Source organism: Bison bison, unplaced genomic scaffold (genome assembly GCF_000754665.1).
Source record: "Bison bison bison isolate TAMUID 2011002044 unplaced genomic scaffold, Bison_UMD1.0 scf7180017864473, whole genome shotgun sequence".
NCBI lineage: Eukaryota > Metazoa > Chordata > Mammalia > Artiodactyla > Bovidae > Bison > Bison bison.
Window position 1 is genome coordinate 2,758,546 of NW_011495034.1, and position 19,763 is coordinate 2,778,308.

At 36.0% G+C, this 19,763-nt stretch overlaps 1 protein-coding gene across 3 annotated transcripts in view; it reads left to right on the plus strand.

Annotated features, from left to right (window-relative positions):
• Positions 1–19,763, plus strand: part of DOPEY1 (dopey family member 1) — a 92,341-nt gene that overhangs the window by 23,604 nt on the left and 48,974 nt on the right. For all 3 annotated transcript variants that reach the window (XM_010861733.1, XM_010861734.1, XM_010861735.1), the window contains 7 exons: positions 2,449–2,638; positions 6,577–6,675; positions 11,778–11,877; positions 12,627–12,736; positions 13,684–13,792; positions 15,434–15,554; positions 17,923–18,042. In XM_010861733.1, coding sequence (XP_010860035.1) covers positions 2,449–2,638; positions 6,577–6,675; positions 11,778–11,877; positions 12,627–12,736; positions 13,684–13,792; positions 15,434–15,554; positions 17,923–18,042 — 849 coding nt within the window. The remainder of the gene's footprint in view (positions 1–2,448; positions 2,639–6,576; positions 6,676–11,777; positions 11,878–12,626; positions 12,737–13,683; positions 13,793–15,433; positions 15,555–17,922; positions 18,043–19,763) is intronic.

The window sequence follows — 19,763 nt, forward strand, 5'->3', positions numbered from 1 at the left end:
CCCCATCCCTGGGATTCTCCAGGCAAGAACACTGGAGTGGGTTGCCATTTCCTTCTCCAAAGCATGAAAGTGAAAAGTGAAAGTGAAGTCGCTCAGTCGTATCCGACTCTCCGCGACCCCATGGACTACAGCCTACCAGGCTCCTCCATCCATGGGATTTTCCAGGCAAGAGTACCAGAGTGAGGTGCCATTGCCTTCTCCGTATAACTCTGCTAGTTATAATTAAAAATTTAACGTGGGGACTTTCCTGCTGTTCCAGTGGCTAAGATGCTATGCTCCCAATGCAGGAAGCCTGGGTTCGATCCCTGGTCCAGGAACTAGATCCCACATACTGCAATTAAAACATCCCTCATGCCATCAAATAAATAACAATAAAATTTTTTAAAATATAACATGCAAATTGAATAATGATCTTTATGACTATGATATCTGTATGATTTATCTTGTTATGTGTCTTAGTCCTTTTAGCTTGAAAGCCCTTTGGCTTTTTTAAAAAAAATACTACAGACTGAGTGCAAATTTATTTTCAGAAATTCAAAAATATTCAGAAATGCAAGAATTCAGAAATAAATTCAGAAATTTATTTCCCACCGTTCTTGATTCTGGCTGTCAGAATCAAAGTGGTAGCATGATCATGTTCTGGTGAGTGCCTTCTGCCTGATTCACAGCCAGCGCCTTTTACCTGTATCCTGACCTTCTGGAGGGGGCTGTGGAGCTCTGTTGGAATTTCTTTCATGAGAACACTAATCTCATTCATGAGGGTGCCCAAAGCCTCCATCTTCTAATGCAGTCACTTTGGGGCATCAAGGTTTTAACATATAAATATTGAAGGGATAAAAACATTCAGATCATAGCATTATGTTTTGCCAGTTATTCAATACAAAAAGATGTGAAAACATGTTCTTTTAATGCATAAGTAGGTTGAGACCAGAAGAGATTACAGTGTTAGTATTAAATCACATAGCAAGTAAACAGTAGAACTTCATCAGATTCTCTTGATTCTGAATCTGTTATACAACGGTGTATTAAATTTTTGTGTATTACTTTGTTTATCTTGAATAATGCATCTTATATTTTGTCATAGCATAATTCATTCAAGTTGTTTTAAATTCAGTCAGTTCAGTTCAATTGCTCGGTCATGTCCGATTCTGCAACCCTATGGACTGCAGCACGCCAGGCTTCCCTGACCATCACCAACTCCCAGAGCTTATTCAAAATCATGTCTATTGAGTCAGTGAAGCCGTCCAACCATCTCATCCTCTGTCATCCCCTTCTCCTCCTGCCTTTCCCAGCATCAGGGTCTTTTCAAAAGAGTCAGTTCCCCATATCAGGTGGCCAAAGTATTGGAGCTTCAGCATCAATCCTTCCAAGGAATATTCAGGACTGATTTCCTTTAGAATTGTCTGATTTGATCTCCTTGCAGTCCAAGGGACTCTCAAGAGTCATCTCCAACACCACAGTTCAAAAGTATCAATTCTTGGGCGCTCAGCTTTCTTTATGGTCCAACTTTACATCCACACGTGACTACTGGAAAAACCGTAGCTTTGACTAGATGAACCTTTGTCGGCAAAGGAATGTCTCTCTTTTTAATATGCTGACTAGGTTGGTCATAGCTTTTCTTCCAAGGAGCAAGCGTCTTTTAATGTCATGGCTGCAGTCACCATCTGCAGTGATTTTGGAGCCCAAGAAATAAAGTCTATCACTGTTTCTATTGTTTCCCCATCTATTTGTCATGAAGTAATGGGACCGGGTGCCATGATCTTTGTTTTTTGAATGTTGAGTTTTCAGCTAGCTTTTTCGCTCTCCTCTTTCACCTTCACCAAGAGGCTCTTTAGTTCCTCTTCGTTTTCTCCCATAAGGGTCGTATCCTCTGCGTATCTGAAGTTATTGTTTCTCCCAGCAATCTTGATTTCAGCTTGTGCTTCATCCTGCCTGACATTTCGCATGATGTAAATTATGTAATATGATTTCCAAGAAAAGGAAATATCCTTTAAAATTTTGTAGAAAGTCAACAGAAGATATGTTCTTCTATGAAAAAAGTGAAAGTGAAGTCGCTCAGTTGTGTCGGACTGTTTGCGACCCCATGAACTGTAGCCTCTGAGGTTCCTTATTATTAACTAAAGTGTGGGTTTAACAGTTCCTTGAGGTAGATGGGACTTGTGGAGGTGTTTTTGTTGTTATCTTTTTTACAGCTGAGGAAACTGAACTCAAGAAAGACTAAGTGATTTCCCGGAATTACACAGGTAGCCAGTGATGGAACCAGAACTTATAACCAGCCCTCTGACTCTGACCTGTATGGTTCTTCCCATCCACCCCACTTGTGTCCAGGGCAGAACATATAACTACAGCAAGGATGCTTTCGTACATTCTGGGAGAGTATAATGGTTTATGCTTAACAATGTGAAGCTAAATGTTTCCCCTCTCAAAGCACTTTATTTTGTACCTCAGAACAAACACTTTACTGGAAAAGGTTGCTGCTGCAGTGGACCAGTCAGCCTTCTACAGTGCCCTCTGGGGTAGCCTTCTCACCAGTCCTGCTGTGCGTCTGCCTGGAATCACCTATGTTCTTGCCCACTTGAACCGGAAGCTTTCCATGGAAGATCAGCTTTATATAATTGGCAGTGATATTGAGCTAATGGTAGGTCTACACGTGTTTGCTCATTTAACTAATATTTCTTCACAGCCAGATACTGAGAATCGTGCCACAAATGATGTTCTTGTTTTCATGAGTCTTATATTTTTCATCAAGGAAACTTAAAGATCAAAATAGTCATATTATTGATTTGAGAAATTTCAAGTTTTTTTCTTTTTCGTAGAAAAGGGATTGTCATTTACATGTTATCTTTATTATCTATCAGTCAAGCAAATAAATGGTCTTTATTACCATGTTGCTAACTGATCAGATCATTGTTTACATAGCCACATTCATTTTATTATTCTAAAGTGAACCTTCTCTTGGATCATAGCTTTCTTCATAGGAAAGACAGATTTTAGACCAAGTAATAGGCCAGATTCTGTATGGGATTTGTGCAAAAGAAGGTATTACTAAAGCAGACAGTGAAAGATAGTTGGAAAAATTCACATCAATTGCTTGCTTATACTTATTAATTTAAAAATTAAGAACAGAAGGAAACCATTTATGCCTATAGAGTGTGTACTCTTAAAATGAACAATGAATGGAAAAACAAGAAAACCCTAGATGGTCCTTTTGAAAAGTTTCAAATAAAACTTTGTGATTACTCATCCTTTCCTTTCTCCCCATGTAATTATGAACTGGCAGATTTTTATACATATTTTGGTTATATTAAAGTATAATTAGCATACATTGAAATTAACTCATCTTATGTGTACAGTTGTATGAATTTGACAAATACATACAGACAAGCAACCAATACTATAAAATCAAGATAAAGAACATTTCCATCACCCCCAAAAGTTCTTCTGTGTCCATTTGCAGTCTCTCCCATTCCCCTACACCCCCAGGCCCTTGGAAACACTGCTCTATTTTCTTTTCCTCTAGATTGTGCTTTTCACAGAATGTTACATAAGTAGAATCATGCAGTGTTAGCCGTTGTCTGATGTCTTTCATTTTGTATAACACATTTGAGAGTCATCCATGTTTTGCATATGTCAATATGTATCAGTAATCTCTTATATTGCTATCTAGTATTTTATGAATGTACCACAGTTTGTTCATTCAGTGATTAACAAACATTTGCATTGTTTCCAGTTTGGGGCCATTAAGAATAAAACTAATAATATAAACATTTACATACAGTTATTTGTACAGATGTATGTTCTTTTTTTCCCCCCTACTCAGAACTATTTTTTTTGAACTTTAAAAGTCAAGACACAACTGAGTGTCTGAGCACATGATAGTTGATTTACAATATTGTGTTCTTTTCAAATGTGCAGCAAAGTGATTCAGTTATACATATACATGTATCTATTCTTTTTCAAATTCTTTCCGCATTTAGGTTATTACAGAATATTGAGATCCCTGTGCTATGTAATAGGTCCTTGTTGGTTATCTATTTTAAATATAATAGAGTGTATACGTTAAACCCAACCTCCTAATTTATCCCTCCCCACTTTGGTAACCATAAGATTGTTTTCTAAGTCTGTGAATCTGTTTCTATTTTGTAAATACGTTCATTTGTGTCATGTTTTAAAAGATTCTGCATATAAGTGATGTCATATGATATTGGTCTTTGACTTGCTTCACTTTGTATGATAATCTCTGGGTCAGTGCATGTTACTGCAGATGTCATCATTTCATTCTTTTTTTCTGGCTGAGTAGTGTTTCTTTATATATATATGTACCACATCTTTAAACAGACATTTTTCTTGAGAAAATAAATACCTAGGAATGGAATTCTTGGTTCATATGGTAAATATGTTTAACTTTTTAAAATAACATTGAGGTATAATTCGCATGCTGTGAAATTTATCCTTTTGCATTGTATAATTCAGTGGTTTTTAGTGTATTCACAGAGTTGTACAGCTATCACCATTATCTAATTTGAGAACATTTTAATCACCCCAGAAAGAAACTCCATCTATACCCATTAACCTCATCACAATTTCTCTTCACTCCTGTCTCTAGCAACCATTGATCTATTTTCTGTTTCTATCAGATCAGATCAGATCAGTCGCTGTCGTGTCCGACTCTTTGCGACCCCATGAATCACAGCACGCCAGGCCTCCCTATCCATCACCAACTCCCGGAGTTCACTAAGACTCACGTCCATCGAGTCAGTGATGCCATCCAGCCATCTCATCCTCTGCCGTCCCCTTCTCCTCCTGCCCCCAATCCCTCCCAGCATCAGAGTCTTTTCCAATGAGTCAACTCTTCACATGAGGTGGCCAAAGTACTGGAGTTTCAGCTTTAGCATCATTCCTTTCAAAGAAATCCCGGGGCTGATCTCCTTCAGAATGGACTGGTTGTATCTCCTTGCAGTCCAAGGGACTCTCAAGAGTCTTTTCCAACACCACAGTTCAAAAGCATCAATTCTTCAGCGCTCAGCCTTCTTCACAGTCCAACTCTCACATCCATACATGACCACAGGAAAAACCATAGCCTTGACTAGACGAACCTTTGTTGGCAAAGTAATGTCTCTGCTTTTGAATATGCTATCTAGGTTGGTCATAACTTTCCTCCCAAGGAGTAAGCGTCTTTTAATTTCATGGCTGCGGTCACCATCTGCAGTGATCTTGGAGCCCCGAAAAATAAAGTCTGACACTGTTTCCCCATCTATTGCCCATGAAGTGATGGGACCAGATGCCATGATCTTCATTTAGATTTGCTTAGTTTGCACATTTTGGATATTAAATTCTTATCATACATATGATTTCAAAATATTATCTCACATTCTGTGAATTGTCTTCTCACCTTCTTGATAGTATGCTTGAAGGCACAGAAATTTTAATTTTGATCATATCCAATTTACCCATTTTCTTTTTTGTCATTTGTTGCTGATAGATATATCTAAGAAATTGTGTCCAAGATCAAACAGATTTACTTCTATATTTTCTTCTAATACATTTTTTATAAGAAACTACCAAACTGTCTTCCAATGTATTATTACATTTCCTTTTAATAACTTAATGGAAGTGTTAAAGAAATCATTGTTTAAATTTTCTTTCAAAAATAAGTGTCATAACTGGAAAATAATTTACAGTACTTCACAGAGGACTAACCTCATTATTCAAAAAGCTACATAAATTAATAAGTAAATGTTAATCAAGTAGAACAATGGATTTGAAATGAATCTTAACCTAAGGAAATAAAAATAATTAAAAGATATTAAAAACATTCTCAACATTATTTATAAGAGAAGCAAGAGTTTAAACTATATCAAGGTACCCTTTTTCATGTATTAGATTTGCAAAAACAAAAAATGTGCAGGTAAACACAAGAGAGCAAATTGTCACACATTGCTGGTGAGAATATAAATATGCAAAACCTTAAGAGAAAACATTACTTTATTTAAATTGTAACAGCATATATTCCAAGGTATGGCAATTCTGCTTTGAAAGATTTGTCCTACGGGTGTGCTTGTACATTATATGCCTATTGCAACATAATTTATAATAGTAAATGATATAAATAGTATAAATGTCTATCATTAGGAGCCTAGTTAAATTAAGATTAATCTATGAAAGGAAATATTTCTCTAGCTATAAAAACTGAAACTCTTTGTAGTGTTAAGGAAAGCATTTCAGAATGTGCTGTTTATTGAAACAAGGCAGAGTTTGGGATATATGCATGCATGTTATTTACTTATATTTGAAGAAAATATTCACTAGTCTTGATTGCTTGCACAAAGAAAATTGGGTAATTAAAAACAGATGGGAGAGAACTTTTGGCTGTGTACTTTTTAGTTATTCTTAATTTTGAACTATTATAATATGTTTACCTATCCAAAGCAATGTCAGTATGTATAATTAGTGGTTACAAAATAAATTTGAAAACATATTTTTATTTTTTAGGGAAAACTGAAGCATTGTCACATTTTCATGGTAACTATTTCCCAAGGTAATACACAATAAATACTAAAGGCTCTCTTATTTTAGGTAGAAGCAGTAAGTACTTCGGTGCAGGATTCAAGTGTGCTCGTCCAGAGAAGCACACTGGACCTCATACTCTTCTGTTTTCCATTCCACATGAGTCAGGTAAAACATTAATGCCAGTTTCAATATAAGGCATTCTTTGGAAATTCAGATTCCTAATCTGTTGTTATTTTTAAAATTATATTTAAGTTGGATTCTCTTGTTTTATCAACCAGCAAGTACATAGAAAACATATTTCCTTTTTAAGGAATGGACTTTCTGAAATTTGGGGGGAAACAAGATTTATTGATTTGGGTAAAAATATGGAAAGTGAAATAGATTATTTCATACCTTAAAAAAAAAGTTCTAACCTATCAAAAGCAAAAGGTACTATATTCATTGCTAGCTGTGAGTGAGCCACAGCTCACTCTTGAGACCTTCTGCCCAGCTGTTATTTTTTGTCTTAATGTAATTTTTTCTTGGTTTGGTGATTGTGGTGATGTGTGTCAGACCATTAGCAGAGTTGGCTATAATTTGAAAGCTAAATATCTAGTTGCTCCAACATTCTCTAGTACAATTGAACCTTAAACAAGTGTTTGAACTTCATGAGTCCACTTATACACAAATTCTGTCCAGTAGTAAGCACTATAGTACCACAGGATCCATGGTTGTTTGAATCAGGAATGTGAAGCTGCAGATACGGAGGTCCAACTAAAATTATCCTTGAATTTTTTCAATTAGCTGTCAGTTCCCCTTAACCTCCTCGTTGTTCATGGGTCACCTGTACTTTCATGATAGATGAGAACAGCTCACTTAAATCATAAATGAAGCTGGAACTTAATTGAATCAGTATCCTGATTTTTAAGGAAGTCATCTAAATTATTTTGAGTTGTAAACTCTGATGAATAAGTTTGAACAGCAATGTGTAAGTATTCAGAATGGTGTTGCTACATGCCTAACAAATGTAATATGAAGAAGTTATACCTTGGAAAAGTAAGTTTATTTCGCAAACATCATTAGCAGAAAAGACCATTATTTGGGGCTTTGTAAGAGCTGTTAATAGATAACTAGTGCGTTTTCATTACGACTGGCCATGCTCAAATTTTTCCTTATTACTTTATTCAGTTTGAGATTGAGTTGTTAATAATTGAAGAATTTTACACTTTATTGCCTATACCGCTCCTAGTAGTAGGAACAGTATGTTACTACATACTCTAACAGTATGTTACAGGGGTAAGGCATAAACTACCCCTAGTTTCTATTTTAAGACTTGCCATCCTTAAGCCAGGGGCATTTGTTCTGCCTCTGACTTTTCACTGAAACGCCTGCTGGGACATATCAGGATAATTTAAACTTACACTGTAGAGGTGGGCAAACCGCTCACAAGGTAAAAATGATTTTCTACTTTTTAAAATGCTCATAAAAGAAAACAAAGAAGAATATGACAAAGAAACATGTGGCTCAAAAGCCTAAAATGTTTATTATCTGGCCCTTTGTTGAAAAAACTCATTAACTTTTACTCTTAAGCATTCCCATTGCTTTCTTCCCTTTCAAACATTCAGCAGTCTTAGTCCTTCAGTATACTGATAGAGGATTGAGCAAGACCTAAAGAATTAAGTCATGGTAGAGTTCACTTGAGAAGAACGTGTAATCTCAGTGGACTAGTATTTCTCAACCTTTTTCCAACAAGAGCTTCCTTCAGAACTTGCTTACTCTACCACTTCTGTATCCCTACCAGCCAAGAAGATTTTCTTCTGGCTTCCTTCTGTATAATTTGCATTATGAAAACAATAGCTATGTTGAATATGTTTCTTAAAAAGTACATACTCTACCCAGACCCAATTCTCTCTCCCCCATTACCATACCATATTATTAGATTACCTGAGAAAAAGGATCAAAGGATCATGACAAAGTAATCTTTCTTCCCCACTTCCCTCCTTTCCATGTCTTGCCTATAATAAACTCATAACCAGTATCGGTTGTATTTGTAGTTGAAGAGAGCCTTCATTACCTTATCCCAAAAAGAGTGCTGTTAGGAGTGTTAGCACTTGCCAAGTTTGCTAGACTCTTTTTATTTTTCTTTTTTTTACGGAAAGTTCCCAGGTGGCTCTAGCAGTAAAGAACCTGCTTGCTAGTGCAAGAGATGTAAGAGGCGGATTCAATCCCTGGGTCAGGAAGATCTCCTGGAGGAGGGCAGGCTACCTACTCCAGCATTCTTGCCTGGAGAATTCCATGAACAGAGAAGCCATGGTGGGTTAAGGTCCATAGGTTGCGAAGAGTCAGTCACAGTGAAGTGACTTAGCATGACCCAAATCTCTAGAAGTTACACCTTTAATTGAGATTGTAGCAAAATCCATGTTAGAAATATGTGGTGATGTCAGTAGTAACCAAGAAGTGACTTCTTTCTTTCTCAAGGATGTTTTTCCTCTCAAAATAAGATTGGAAGACATTCAGGATCTTGTGACAATATCTATAATGTATATATCTGAGATTAAATAGATTAGCAGTTCTTTGGTTTCATGGCCCCAATTACACTGTTTAAAAATATTGAGAATCCTAAAAATTCTTTTGCTTTTATAGGTTAGATCTATGTTTATCATATTAGAAATTAAAACTGATAAATATAAAATATTTAAATATTAAATAAATATTAAAATTTAAATTCACTTAAAAATAATAAGATTATCACATTATAACAAATAGTATTAAAGTATCTTCTAACACATTAAAAATTATTACATTAGTACTGCTTATGTTTTGTAAATCTCTTTAGTGTGTGGTCTAACAGAAAGCAGAATGCTGGTATCTACTTTGACATTCACTCTGTTGTGGTTTTTGTTTTTTATTAAAGTATCTGAATTAAGTTAGAGCTCATACAGATACTAGTTGGAAAAGGAGAGTACTTCAATAGTCTTTTTTTGTTAAAATAGTATATTCTTCTTTGGTGCTTTCCAAAACTTGAGAAGCTATAGTTTTTTTAAAAAAACTAGTTGTAATATGAAGTCAAAAACCATATCCGTGAACTTTTCATAGTCTGTTTGATTAAAACCCACTGGTCTTACACTTTGAATGGATCTTGTACCGTATATGCTTTTGTAACATCACAGTTGGCTGTTTGGAAAGTGTTGTTTCATTGAACTTTTTGTGTCTCTCAAGTGCTCACACTTGGGCTTCCCTGGTAGCTCAGTTGGTAAAAAGATCTGCCTGCAGTGCAGGAGACCCGGGTTTGATCCCTGGATTGGGAAGATCCCTTGGAAAAGGAAATGGCAACCCACTCCAGTATTCATGCTTGGAAAATCCTATGGACAGAGGAGCCTGGCAGGCTACAGTCCATGGGGTTACAAGATTTGGACACAACTTAGTGACTAAACCACGAAGTGCTAACACAGCAATAAATGATCACGTTTACTAGCATGACCACTGATCTCATCAGTAAGTTTGTTAGGTATTGGAAGCTTTCAAGTCAGTTCACTTCAGTATAATTTCAATCCAAATACAGATTTTCCAAAATCTAATTTTCTCTTGGAAGCTCAGATTTTATTATTTGTAACAATGAATATTGTTTTCCTTGAAGTGACAGGCTCACTTTGTTTATTTTTGAGAAAGTTTCTGCCAAGTGTCCAAGCCTGAAGAATCGTAGATCATGTCAGTCTTCTTTCAGGTGAAAGTAGAATGACAGAAGCTGGTAGTTCACCTCACAGTTCACATAGTCACAGAAGGGTTTTCCCCTGAGACATCCATCATGCTTCAGTTTACAGAAAGAGCGATTTATGTGTGCTCCTGTCATTGCACGGAATAGTGCAGAATACAACATGAATTTGAGTCAAACATTTAATGCAATAAATGTTTGTTGTTTAATCAGCAGCATTCTTAAGTGAAACTGACTTTTCTTCTTTTTTAATTTTTACTGAAAATACGTGACAGTAAAAAATACAATGACTGAAAGTACAGTGGCTGCCACTGCTGGCGCTGTTTCTGTTTGTGCTAAGATGCGAGCGGTTTTACCCACTATTGCATGAACAGAGCAAATGTTAACACGTACAAAAGGCAAATACCGACTTGGTATTGTGTTATAAATATTTTCTTTACCTTGTGAGCCTCCCGAAAGGGTCTTAGAGATCTCCAGGAGTCTGGGGACCACCGTTTGAGAATTGCTTAGATTAATAGAAGATATCTGTGTTCCAATGAGTAACAGTATTCTAACAGCTCTTGATCTGTGTTCTTTAGCATGTCAGTTATTTCTCTAAGATTCCTTTAAAATAAGTAAGCTGGGTCAATCCCTTTCTACTAATGTCTGTCAAAAAGCATGGTGTAGTAAAAAGTTGCGTAGTCTGATTAAGGAGAGGTGCATCCTCAAGCAGCTGGGGCACTAACCAGGCATTTAAGTGCTTTGGCCCTGTGAGGGGCTCTGGTCCTTTATTCTAAAGTGGTAGTGAGACTAGTAGATTTCTACCTTACCTTGTAATGCTCACATTCCAAAATTCTAAAGCGACTATCTAGTGATATTCTTAAAATTGACAGCAATTTAATTAACTGCTTTCTTTTTCTCTTTGAACTTTAACCCTTTTAGCTAAAACCAGATCTCCTTTAGTAAATCATATTTTAAACATCCAATTATGGCTATTAGGAAAGAGGCAAAAAAAAATATACTATTTCTCTTTAAAAAACCTGGAGTAAGATGAAAAAAAAATTAAAATTTGTTAAAGCTGGGTGATGGGTTCAAAAAGGGGTCATTTATATTGTTTTCTGTATTTCTCTATGTTTGAAATACTACAGATCAAAAATTTTAGAAAGAACAAGAAATGAAAAACTTAGAATTGATGAAAACAGTGGAGTTCTAAAGAGTGTGTAGTCAGTGTTGATACCACTGAAGACATAGTCTTCTCTTGTGTCTATCCTTTCCTGCTCCATTTTCTTGGTTTTCTGTCTGATTTTGCTACTGTTGGATAGGATTAAGAACTTTAAAATGGAGGTTAAAATAATTCAGTTATAGTTTTAGCTATGCAACTAAATAACTGTTACCCACCTTTTCTTGTTTCCTAATCTGTAAAATATAAGTAATAATTCCTCTGTTCGGAAGATCTCATGAGATAATGTTGTATGAAAGTACCTCATAAGCCCTAAAGTTCTGAACATATTGTGAGGTATTATTTTTTTTAAAGAGGAAAAAAATGTGATATGTTTTTATATGTGATTAAGTACAACCACATTCCCAACTGTTGCAGGCCACTCGACCAGATATGATCCGGATCTTGTCGGCAGCGCTGCACGTAGTCCTGAGGAGGGATATGTCCCTGAACCGAAGACTTTATGCCTGGCTTCTCGGTAGGTGTTTGATGTGTGTGGTCTTATCTGGGAAAAGGATGAAGGGAAAATTTCCATACATAAGTATTATCAAGTTTATGTATGTCCTAAATGAAGAGACTAAAATTTACTTAAATAGACAACAGTAAAACAAAAAAAAAAAACAGTGATTAGCGTATGATATGAAGAAATCTCAAAAGCTTCTTAGTTGAAAAAGCTATTTCAATCTATGGATCATGTTCCCTTTGCCAAGATTTTTTTTTTCTCCTTATAAATTGAAGCTGTTATACTATTAAGTATGTAGACAAAGAAGAATAAATTCATAATCAGAATTATGACGTAATATCCAAAACTTGAATCAGGACTTACACTACTGTCCCACACGTGGTACCTTCTCCCACTCAGGCAGTAAGTTACTGTGGACACTTTGTTTTTCTGTACTTTTTGTGACTGTTTGGCCTGTCTTTACGACTCCACTGCCCAGAGTGAGAAGACACAATACAACTCATTTTGAATTTTCTGAATCTTCAGTTATTTCACTGTTCGAAAAAAACAAGATAATTCTGAAAGTATACTATGATACTCACTTATGTATTGAATTGGTTTCCCTTTATTAAACTATCTAAAATGATCTCTCTTGCTGACATTGATTGGGCTACTAATTGGTAAGTGTTTGGTGCTGTTTCTGATATATTTGTTGTTTTGGTATTTACTGAACAACAGTTTTAAGAATTCAGTTTTAATTTATTTTACACTTTGTTTCCATGGAGGTTTTGATAACAACGGTGCTATCATAGGACCCAGAAGCACAAGACACAGTAATCCTGAAGAACATGCCACTTACTATTTTACTACCTTTTCAAAAGACTTGTTGGTTCAGGTAATGGAGCTTTCTTTTTTTTTTTTTTTGTTACTCTATGACCACTGTAGTTACTCAATAAGTAATCTGTATGTCAAAGTCCTGCCTTCAATGAATTAATTTACAGTTGAAGGGGTGGAGATAAGACTCACAGACCTCCTAAGAATGACTGTAACAAGCCAATGACTACAGTAAAATGAATAAGTTATGGTAAGCTAGACTTACTTCTGTGTAAGTCCTGAGATCTTTTTTTCATTTACTTTGTTTTCCTGACTTCATTATAACATAATTGCAGCCTCTTACCTGTCTGCCCCTGTAAAAGTTGGAACTGTTCCAAAAATAAGTGAGCGCCTGTGTTACTTACTCTGAAATTCCAGGGAAATTTAGGTCGAAACAGGAATCTCAATGTGGTACAACTACTATTATGATGGAAATGTTACAATGATCCATAGGTTTATTTCATATTATTTTTTACTTCAATTATGTTTATTCAAGATATCTCCAAATAAACTGAGGAAATACATGGTATCTGAAATATTTTGAAATGAGTGAGGTTATAAGAATACAGTTTTGAGTTATCGAAGGGAAAATAATGGTGTAATAGCGATACTACCATGATAACAGGCAGAATTTAGGGCATGTTGACTGTCAAGAGAAGTGATTTTATCTTTTAGGAAATCAAATTCATAAATTTATTTTTCTAAATTTTCTTTAATTTTTCACCTTCTTTCTAGAGACAATGTAAAGCACTTTCTTTCAAGACAAATGAATATAATTATTTCCCCCCCAGCCAAGGAAAAAAAGCCAGCTTTGGCAAAAGAGCTTCAGAAAAACAATAGGAGATAAAAATCTCTGTTTACATATGGTTGTATGTAAAAAAAAAAAAAAAAATTTTTTTTTTTTTTTTTAAGAAAAAACCCTTTAAATTTGTTTACTTAAATGACTAATATACTTTTTCTTTTTTGAAGGCAATGGTGGGAATCTTACAAGTGAATGTATTTGGAGAAGAGAGTACTCTAATGCAGGATTTAAAACCTTTTCGTATTTTAATCAGTTTACTGGACAAACCTGAGCTAGGTAATATATGCTATCCTAAGGCATAAGATCACATGTGGTTGTTTTGTATTGCTGCATAATAAAAATAAGACAAAGTAATACTTAGAAAAATTTTCGTATTTTGAGATGACCTATAAATACAGGTTCTCAATAATTCCTTGCTAAAATTTGCTCTGAAACAGAGGTCCCCAGCCTCCAGAATCTAATGCCTGATGGTCTGAGGTGGAACTGATGTAATCATAATAGAAATAAAGTACACAGTAAACTTAACGCACTCGAGTATCCCAAAACCATCCCTCCTCCCCCCCAACCATCTGTGGAAAAATTGTCTTCCACAGAACTAGTCCCTGGTGCCAAAAAGATTGGGGACCACTGCTCTAGAACATTAAGATACAGATATACATTCAATTCGGAGAAGACAATGGCACCCCACTCCAGTACTCTTGCCTGGAAACTCCCATGGACAGAGGAGCCTGGTAGGCTGCAGTCCATGGGGTCGTGAAGAGTCAGACACGACTGAGCGACTTCACTTTCACCTTTTCACTTGCCTGCATTGGAGAAGGAAATGGCAACCCACTCCAGTGTTCTTGCCTGGAGAATCCCAGGGACGGGGGAGCCTGGTGGGCTGCCGTCTATGGGGTCACACACAGTCGGACATGACTGAAGCGACTTAGCTTATACATTCAACTTATGTGTTATCATACATCTACCCTGTACTACGTAGATAGCAGGGTCACTTTAAAGATGCTATCTAAGCTCCTCAATCCTGGCTAAGTTACTGAAATCAAAACATTGATGATCTGTCATGATTGTCTTATAATTCCCAGAATTCAAGGACTTAGGCAAAATATTTTAGTCATATCCCTCAACTTTCTTCCCCACATCCTGTTTTTTTGTGTTTTCCCTTTCTTCATTGTATATTTCTTATATATTTGATCTATTGGGAAGGCAGTTATGGCAGCTGGTGCAGAAATTAAGAAAAGCCTGGGCAAAATAAAATGAAATAATAAGATGTAATTTTATTAAATTATATATAGGCATTTTAGAAAATAAGCATAAGTTCTCCTACCAACTCTTAAAATAAAAATGAAAAAATTTAAGTATAAAGATAACTTGAGTTGTACCAATGGCTTTGATAGTTAATCTTAACTATTAATGTGATAATAGATGAAGTTCAGAAAATTTTTTAAGATTGGTATCTCTTACAGCAATAAAGGTTAGCCTTGTAAATTTTTGTATTATTTTAATTAATAATAGTAATATAATTTACATTAATTGAATACCCATTATATTCTGGAAACTATGCTATCTATCTTACAAAATTTTTCCTAACCCTTAATACTGATCGTCCTATAAGTTTATTCTTATTATCCTCATTCTACATGAAGAAATTAAAATTCAAAGGAGTTTAAATTGTCCAAGCTGAAAGAGCTTTTAACTGGCAAAACCAATTTTCCTGATTCTGTAATTTCTAAATAAACATTTGTTCAGTTATTTACTATTTTGTGTTAGCTTCTCAGGATGTGAAGTTTAGTTTTACTTCTGGAAAAAACATTATTTTTTCAAAATACTTCTTTTAAAGCATACTTTAATTGTGTCAATTTGTAGATAATCATGATTTATAATGTTAATTATAATCTTTAATATGTGTATTAATTTTAGGACCTGTAATCCTAGAAGATGTCCTAATTGAAGTGTTTAGAACGTTATATTCTCAGTGCAAAGCAGAATTGGATCTTCAAATGGAACCACCCTTCAGCAAAGATCATGCTCAGTTAAGCAGGTAGATTACCAAAAAATTAAGCACGACACAAAGATCCTCATTTACTAATACTTAAAAGGAGACATTGCTGTATGAAATTTGTGTTATGAACGAGTAAATTTAAGGTCTTACTATGTTTTAGAAATATGAACTTTCATAATTAACTGCACTGACCTTTCAAACAGATAATGACTGCTGTGTAGCCACCACCTTCCAGGGTTGGCTCTCAAGCTCGCCAGTTTAGAAAACTAAATTTTAGCCGTTAATGTGAAGATACAGATTCCAGGGAATTCATTCATACCTATCAAACTCACAAGAGATTAGCTGCCACATATCAGTTAATAACGAAAGCTGTACCTTGTTTGGTAACCAGGACTAGTAGTTTGCATGGAGGAGTGCCTCTTGGTACCTTGGCATACTCAGGAGACCAAAGAATAGATCAGAAAAACACTTGAACAGTCATTTCAGATGAATCAAAGGGCAATAGGTGTTCTTTACCGACTTTTTTCAACTGATTATTTCCTCTTTCAGATTGTTTATCTGTGTGTGTGTGGGTTAAGTCACTTGAGTTGTGACTTTTTGCAACTCTGTGGACTCTAGCCCACTAGGCTTCTCTGTCCATGGGATTCTCCAGGCAACAATACTGGAGTGAGTTGCCATGCCCTCCTCCAGGGGATGTTGCTGACCCAGGGATTTAACCCTCATCTCTTACATAAGCCTCCTGCTTTGGCCAGCAGCTTCTTTACCAGTAGCGCCACCTGGGTGGGTGTGTGGGTGTGTGTATATATATATATATTTTTTTTTTTTTAATGGCTGGGACAAGTCAGATAATGTTAACATATCCTATTCTCTAAGTCAATGGTAGATACGTATTGACAGTCTTATTTTTTCATTTCTTTTCTACTTTAAGGAGCATACTTTTTCCCCCAGTCTCACCTATCATTATGACAAAGGATTCAAGAGAGCGATTTCTTTTACATACTTTGCATTTGATTTGATTTATTTGGCCACACTGTGTGGCTTGTGGGATCTTAGTTCCCTGAACAGCAATTGGACTCAGGTCCTCAGCACTGAAAGTGCAGAGTCCTAACCACTGCACTGCCAGAAAATTCCCGCTTTGCATTTTAGTAGTGTCACCTTGGTGAGACTTTGGAGACAACCTGGGCTTTCCTAAAACATACTTTTTATATATTAAGCCTTTTAAGACACTTTTTGCTTTCTAGTAAGTAAAATCCTCTCCAATTTTTGTTTGAGAAGTAATTATTGACTAACCTTATACTCTTCGTGTGTGTATATGAGTCACTCAGTTGTATCCCAATTCTTTGCGACCCCATAGACTGTAGCCCACCAGGCTCCTCTGTCCATGGAATTCTCCAGACAACAATACTGGCATGAGTAGCCATTCCTTTCTCCAGGGGATCTTCCTGACCCAGGGATTGAACCCAGGTTTCCTACATTGCAGGCAGACTCTTTACTGTCTGAGCCACCCCAGGGAAGCCCACCTTGTACTCGTACACTGCCTGATAATTTATTTTGCCCTATAAAGTATTTAGGGCTTCCCAGGTGGCTCACCTGCCAGTACAGGCAACAGTAGGGGACACGGATTTGATCTCTGTTGGGAAGATCCCCTGGCATAGGAAATGGTAACCTACTCCAGTATTCTTGCCTGGAAAATTCCATGGACAGAGGAGCCTGGTGGGCTACAGTCTGCGCTCCTGGGCACATAGAATATTTAATTAGCTTTGTGCTATAACGTGCTTGTTGTAATCGACAGTACCTCACTATATATAAAAACAATTGTTTTAATTGTTAAGGTTGAAAGGAAATGGTAGGTAGGTGAGTATTTAATAGGCTACAGGGTTCCCAGTTGAAATAGCAAAGTTATTTTTTCCTGGTGGAATTTCAGTAAGAATGACTATTCACAGTATTAGTTCTTTTTGTTACTGAAACTCGCAAAATAAACTTAACCTTTCTCAAACAAATCCTGAATAGTGCAGGAAAGCAGACAAAATTCTTTCAGAATCAAGGCTGTCAAAATCAAATCACAGTTCTGTTTACATGTGCTAAGGAAAACAAAGGAATTTAATGCCAGATTCACAATCAGGCTCTCAGAATAGTTCAGAAAGAACTTCCTGTTCTGCAGGAAGCACAGCTTTTTCTCTTATGCAAAGCTGATTTCTGAGCTTAATCACACATTTAAGTTATAACAACTCAAATTTGGAAAAATAACTGCGCATAAAGTGATAAAGTGGCAGTAGGTAAAAATTACTTGTTGCAGTATTGTCATTTTCAAGTGTTCTAGGAACATGTACTCCCCTAATAACTTTGCAGTCACATTTAAATTTGAAAATGTAAATGTTAACATTTATCAATTTTTTTTTTTTTTTAGTAAATTAAGGGAAAATAAGAAAACTGCAGAACTGATTAAAACTGCCAACCTTCTCTTTAATTCCTTTGAGCCTTATTATATGTGGGATTACGTTGCACGTTGGTTTGAAGAATGTTGTAGGTATGTTAAATTGTTTTATTCATTTTAATCTAATAGTCTTTGTTTTTTGAGTTTTTGAGTTTAATGAAAAGAATATTATTTTATACAGTCTAGTACTACTACTAACAATTATTATTTATTTAATGGCCATAATCTGTCTCTGCTGTGTCATTCTCGAATACAGAATCATTGATCATATAATCTTAGCTTTGAAAAGGAGTTTAGAGATGAGTAATTGAGTCAATAGAATAGATGAAAAAGATTTTCCCTTTCTAATCTATAGTAATCTAGGTTTTCATTGTGGAGGAAATAGCAAATTTGTGGCTGGTCAGCACACTCTCCCAAAATGCTTCTCATTTTGAATAACAAAAAATTCCTTGGTCGCTTTTGTGTTTTTAAAAACATAGAAGCAGCCTATATTGTTATCCACCCGTTAGGACTTACAGCTTAAAAAATGCTCTGAAAACCCAGTAATACTAGTGACTCTGAGTAGAATTTTTATCTGGATTCTAGACCAAACCCCTGTCAGAACCAGATTAATTAAACTTCAAGACTCAAGGGCATATAGTCAACAAGTAAGCGTTTATGATCTTGGATTTAGAAGTCTTTTAAAACTATAAAGCATTAATCCATTCAATGATTTAGAAAGTCGCATGCTTACTCATTGAACTGCTATTGCTAGACATATAGAGAGTCCCTGTCTTCAAAGAGCTCATAGCAACAGCCAGTAAGACATGCACATGCTTATTCCTAGTATTAAAGGCTTACAGATACCTTAAGAGAGAGATTATGATGTGGTAGGAATGTAGAAAGGCAATGCCAAAGAATTCTCAAACTACTGCACACTTGGACTCATCTCACTTGTTAGCAAAGTGATCATCAAAATTCTCCAAGCCAGGCTTCAACAGTACGTGAACCATGAACTTCCACATGTTCAAGCTGGAGTTAGAAAAGGCAGAGGAACCAGAGATCAAATCACCAGCATCCACTGGATCATGGAAAAAGCAAGAGAGTTCCAGAAAAACATCTAGTTCTGCTTTATTGACTACGCCAAAGCCTTTGACTGTGTAGATCACAACAAACTGTGGAAAATTCTGAAAGAGTTGGAAATACCAGACCACCTAACCTGCCTCCTGAGAAATCTGTATGCAGATCAAGAAGCAACAGTTAGAACTGGACATGGAACAATAGACTGATTCCAAATCAGGAAAAGAATACGTCAAGACTGTATATTGTCACCCTGCTTATTTAATTTATATGCAGAGTACATCATGTGAAATGCTGGACTGGATGAAGCACAAGCTGGAATCAAGATTGTCGGGAAAATATCAATAACCTCAGATATGCAGAGACCACCACCCTTATGGCAAAAAGTGAAGAAGAACTAAAGAGCCTCTTGATAAAAGTGAAAGAGGAGAGTGAAAAAGTTCGCTTAAAACTCAACATTCAGAAAACTAAGATCATGGCATTTTGTCTCATCAGTTCATGGCAAATAGATGGTGAAACAATGGAAACAGTGAGAGACTTTATTTTGGGGGGAGGCTCCAGAATCGCTGCAGATGATGACTGCAGCCACGAAATTAAAAGATGCTTACTCCTTGGAAGGAAAGTTATGATCAACCTAGACAGCATATTAAAAAGCAGAGACATTACTTTGCCAACAAAGGTCTGTCTAGTCAAGGCTATGGTTTTTCCAGTGGTCATGTATGGATGTGAGAGTTGGACTATAAAGAAAGCTGAGC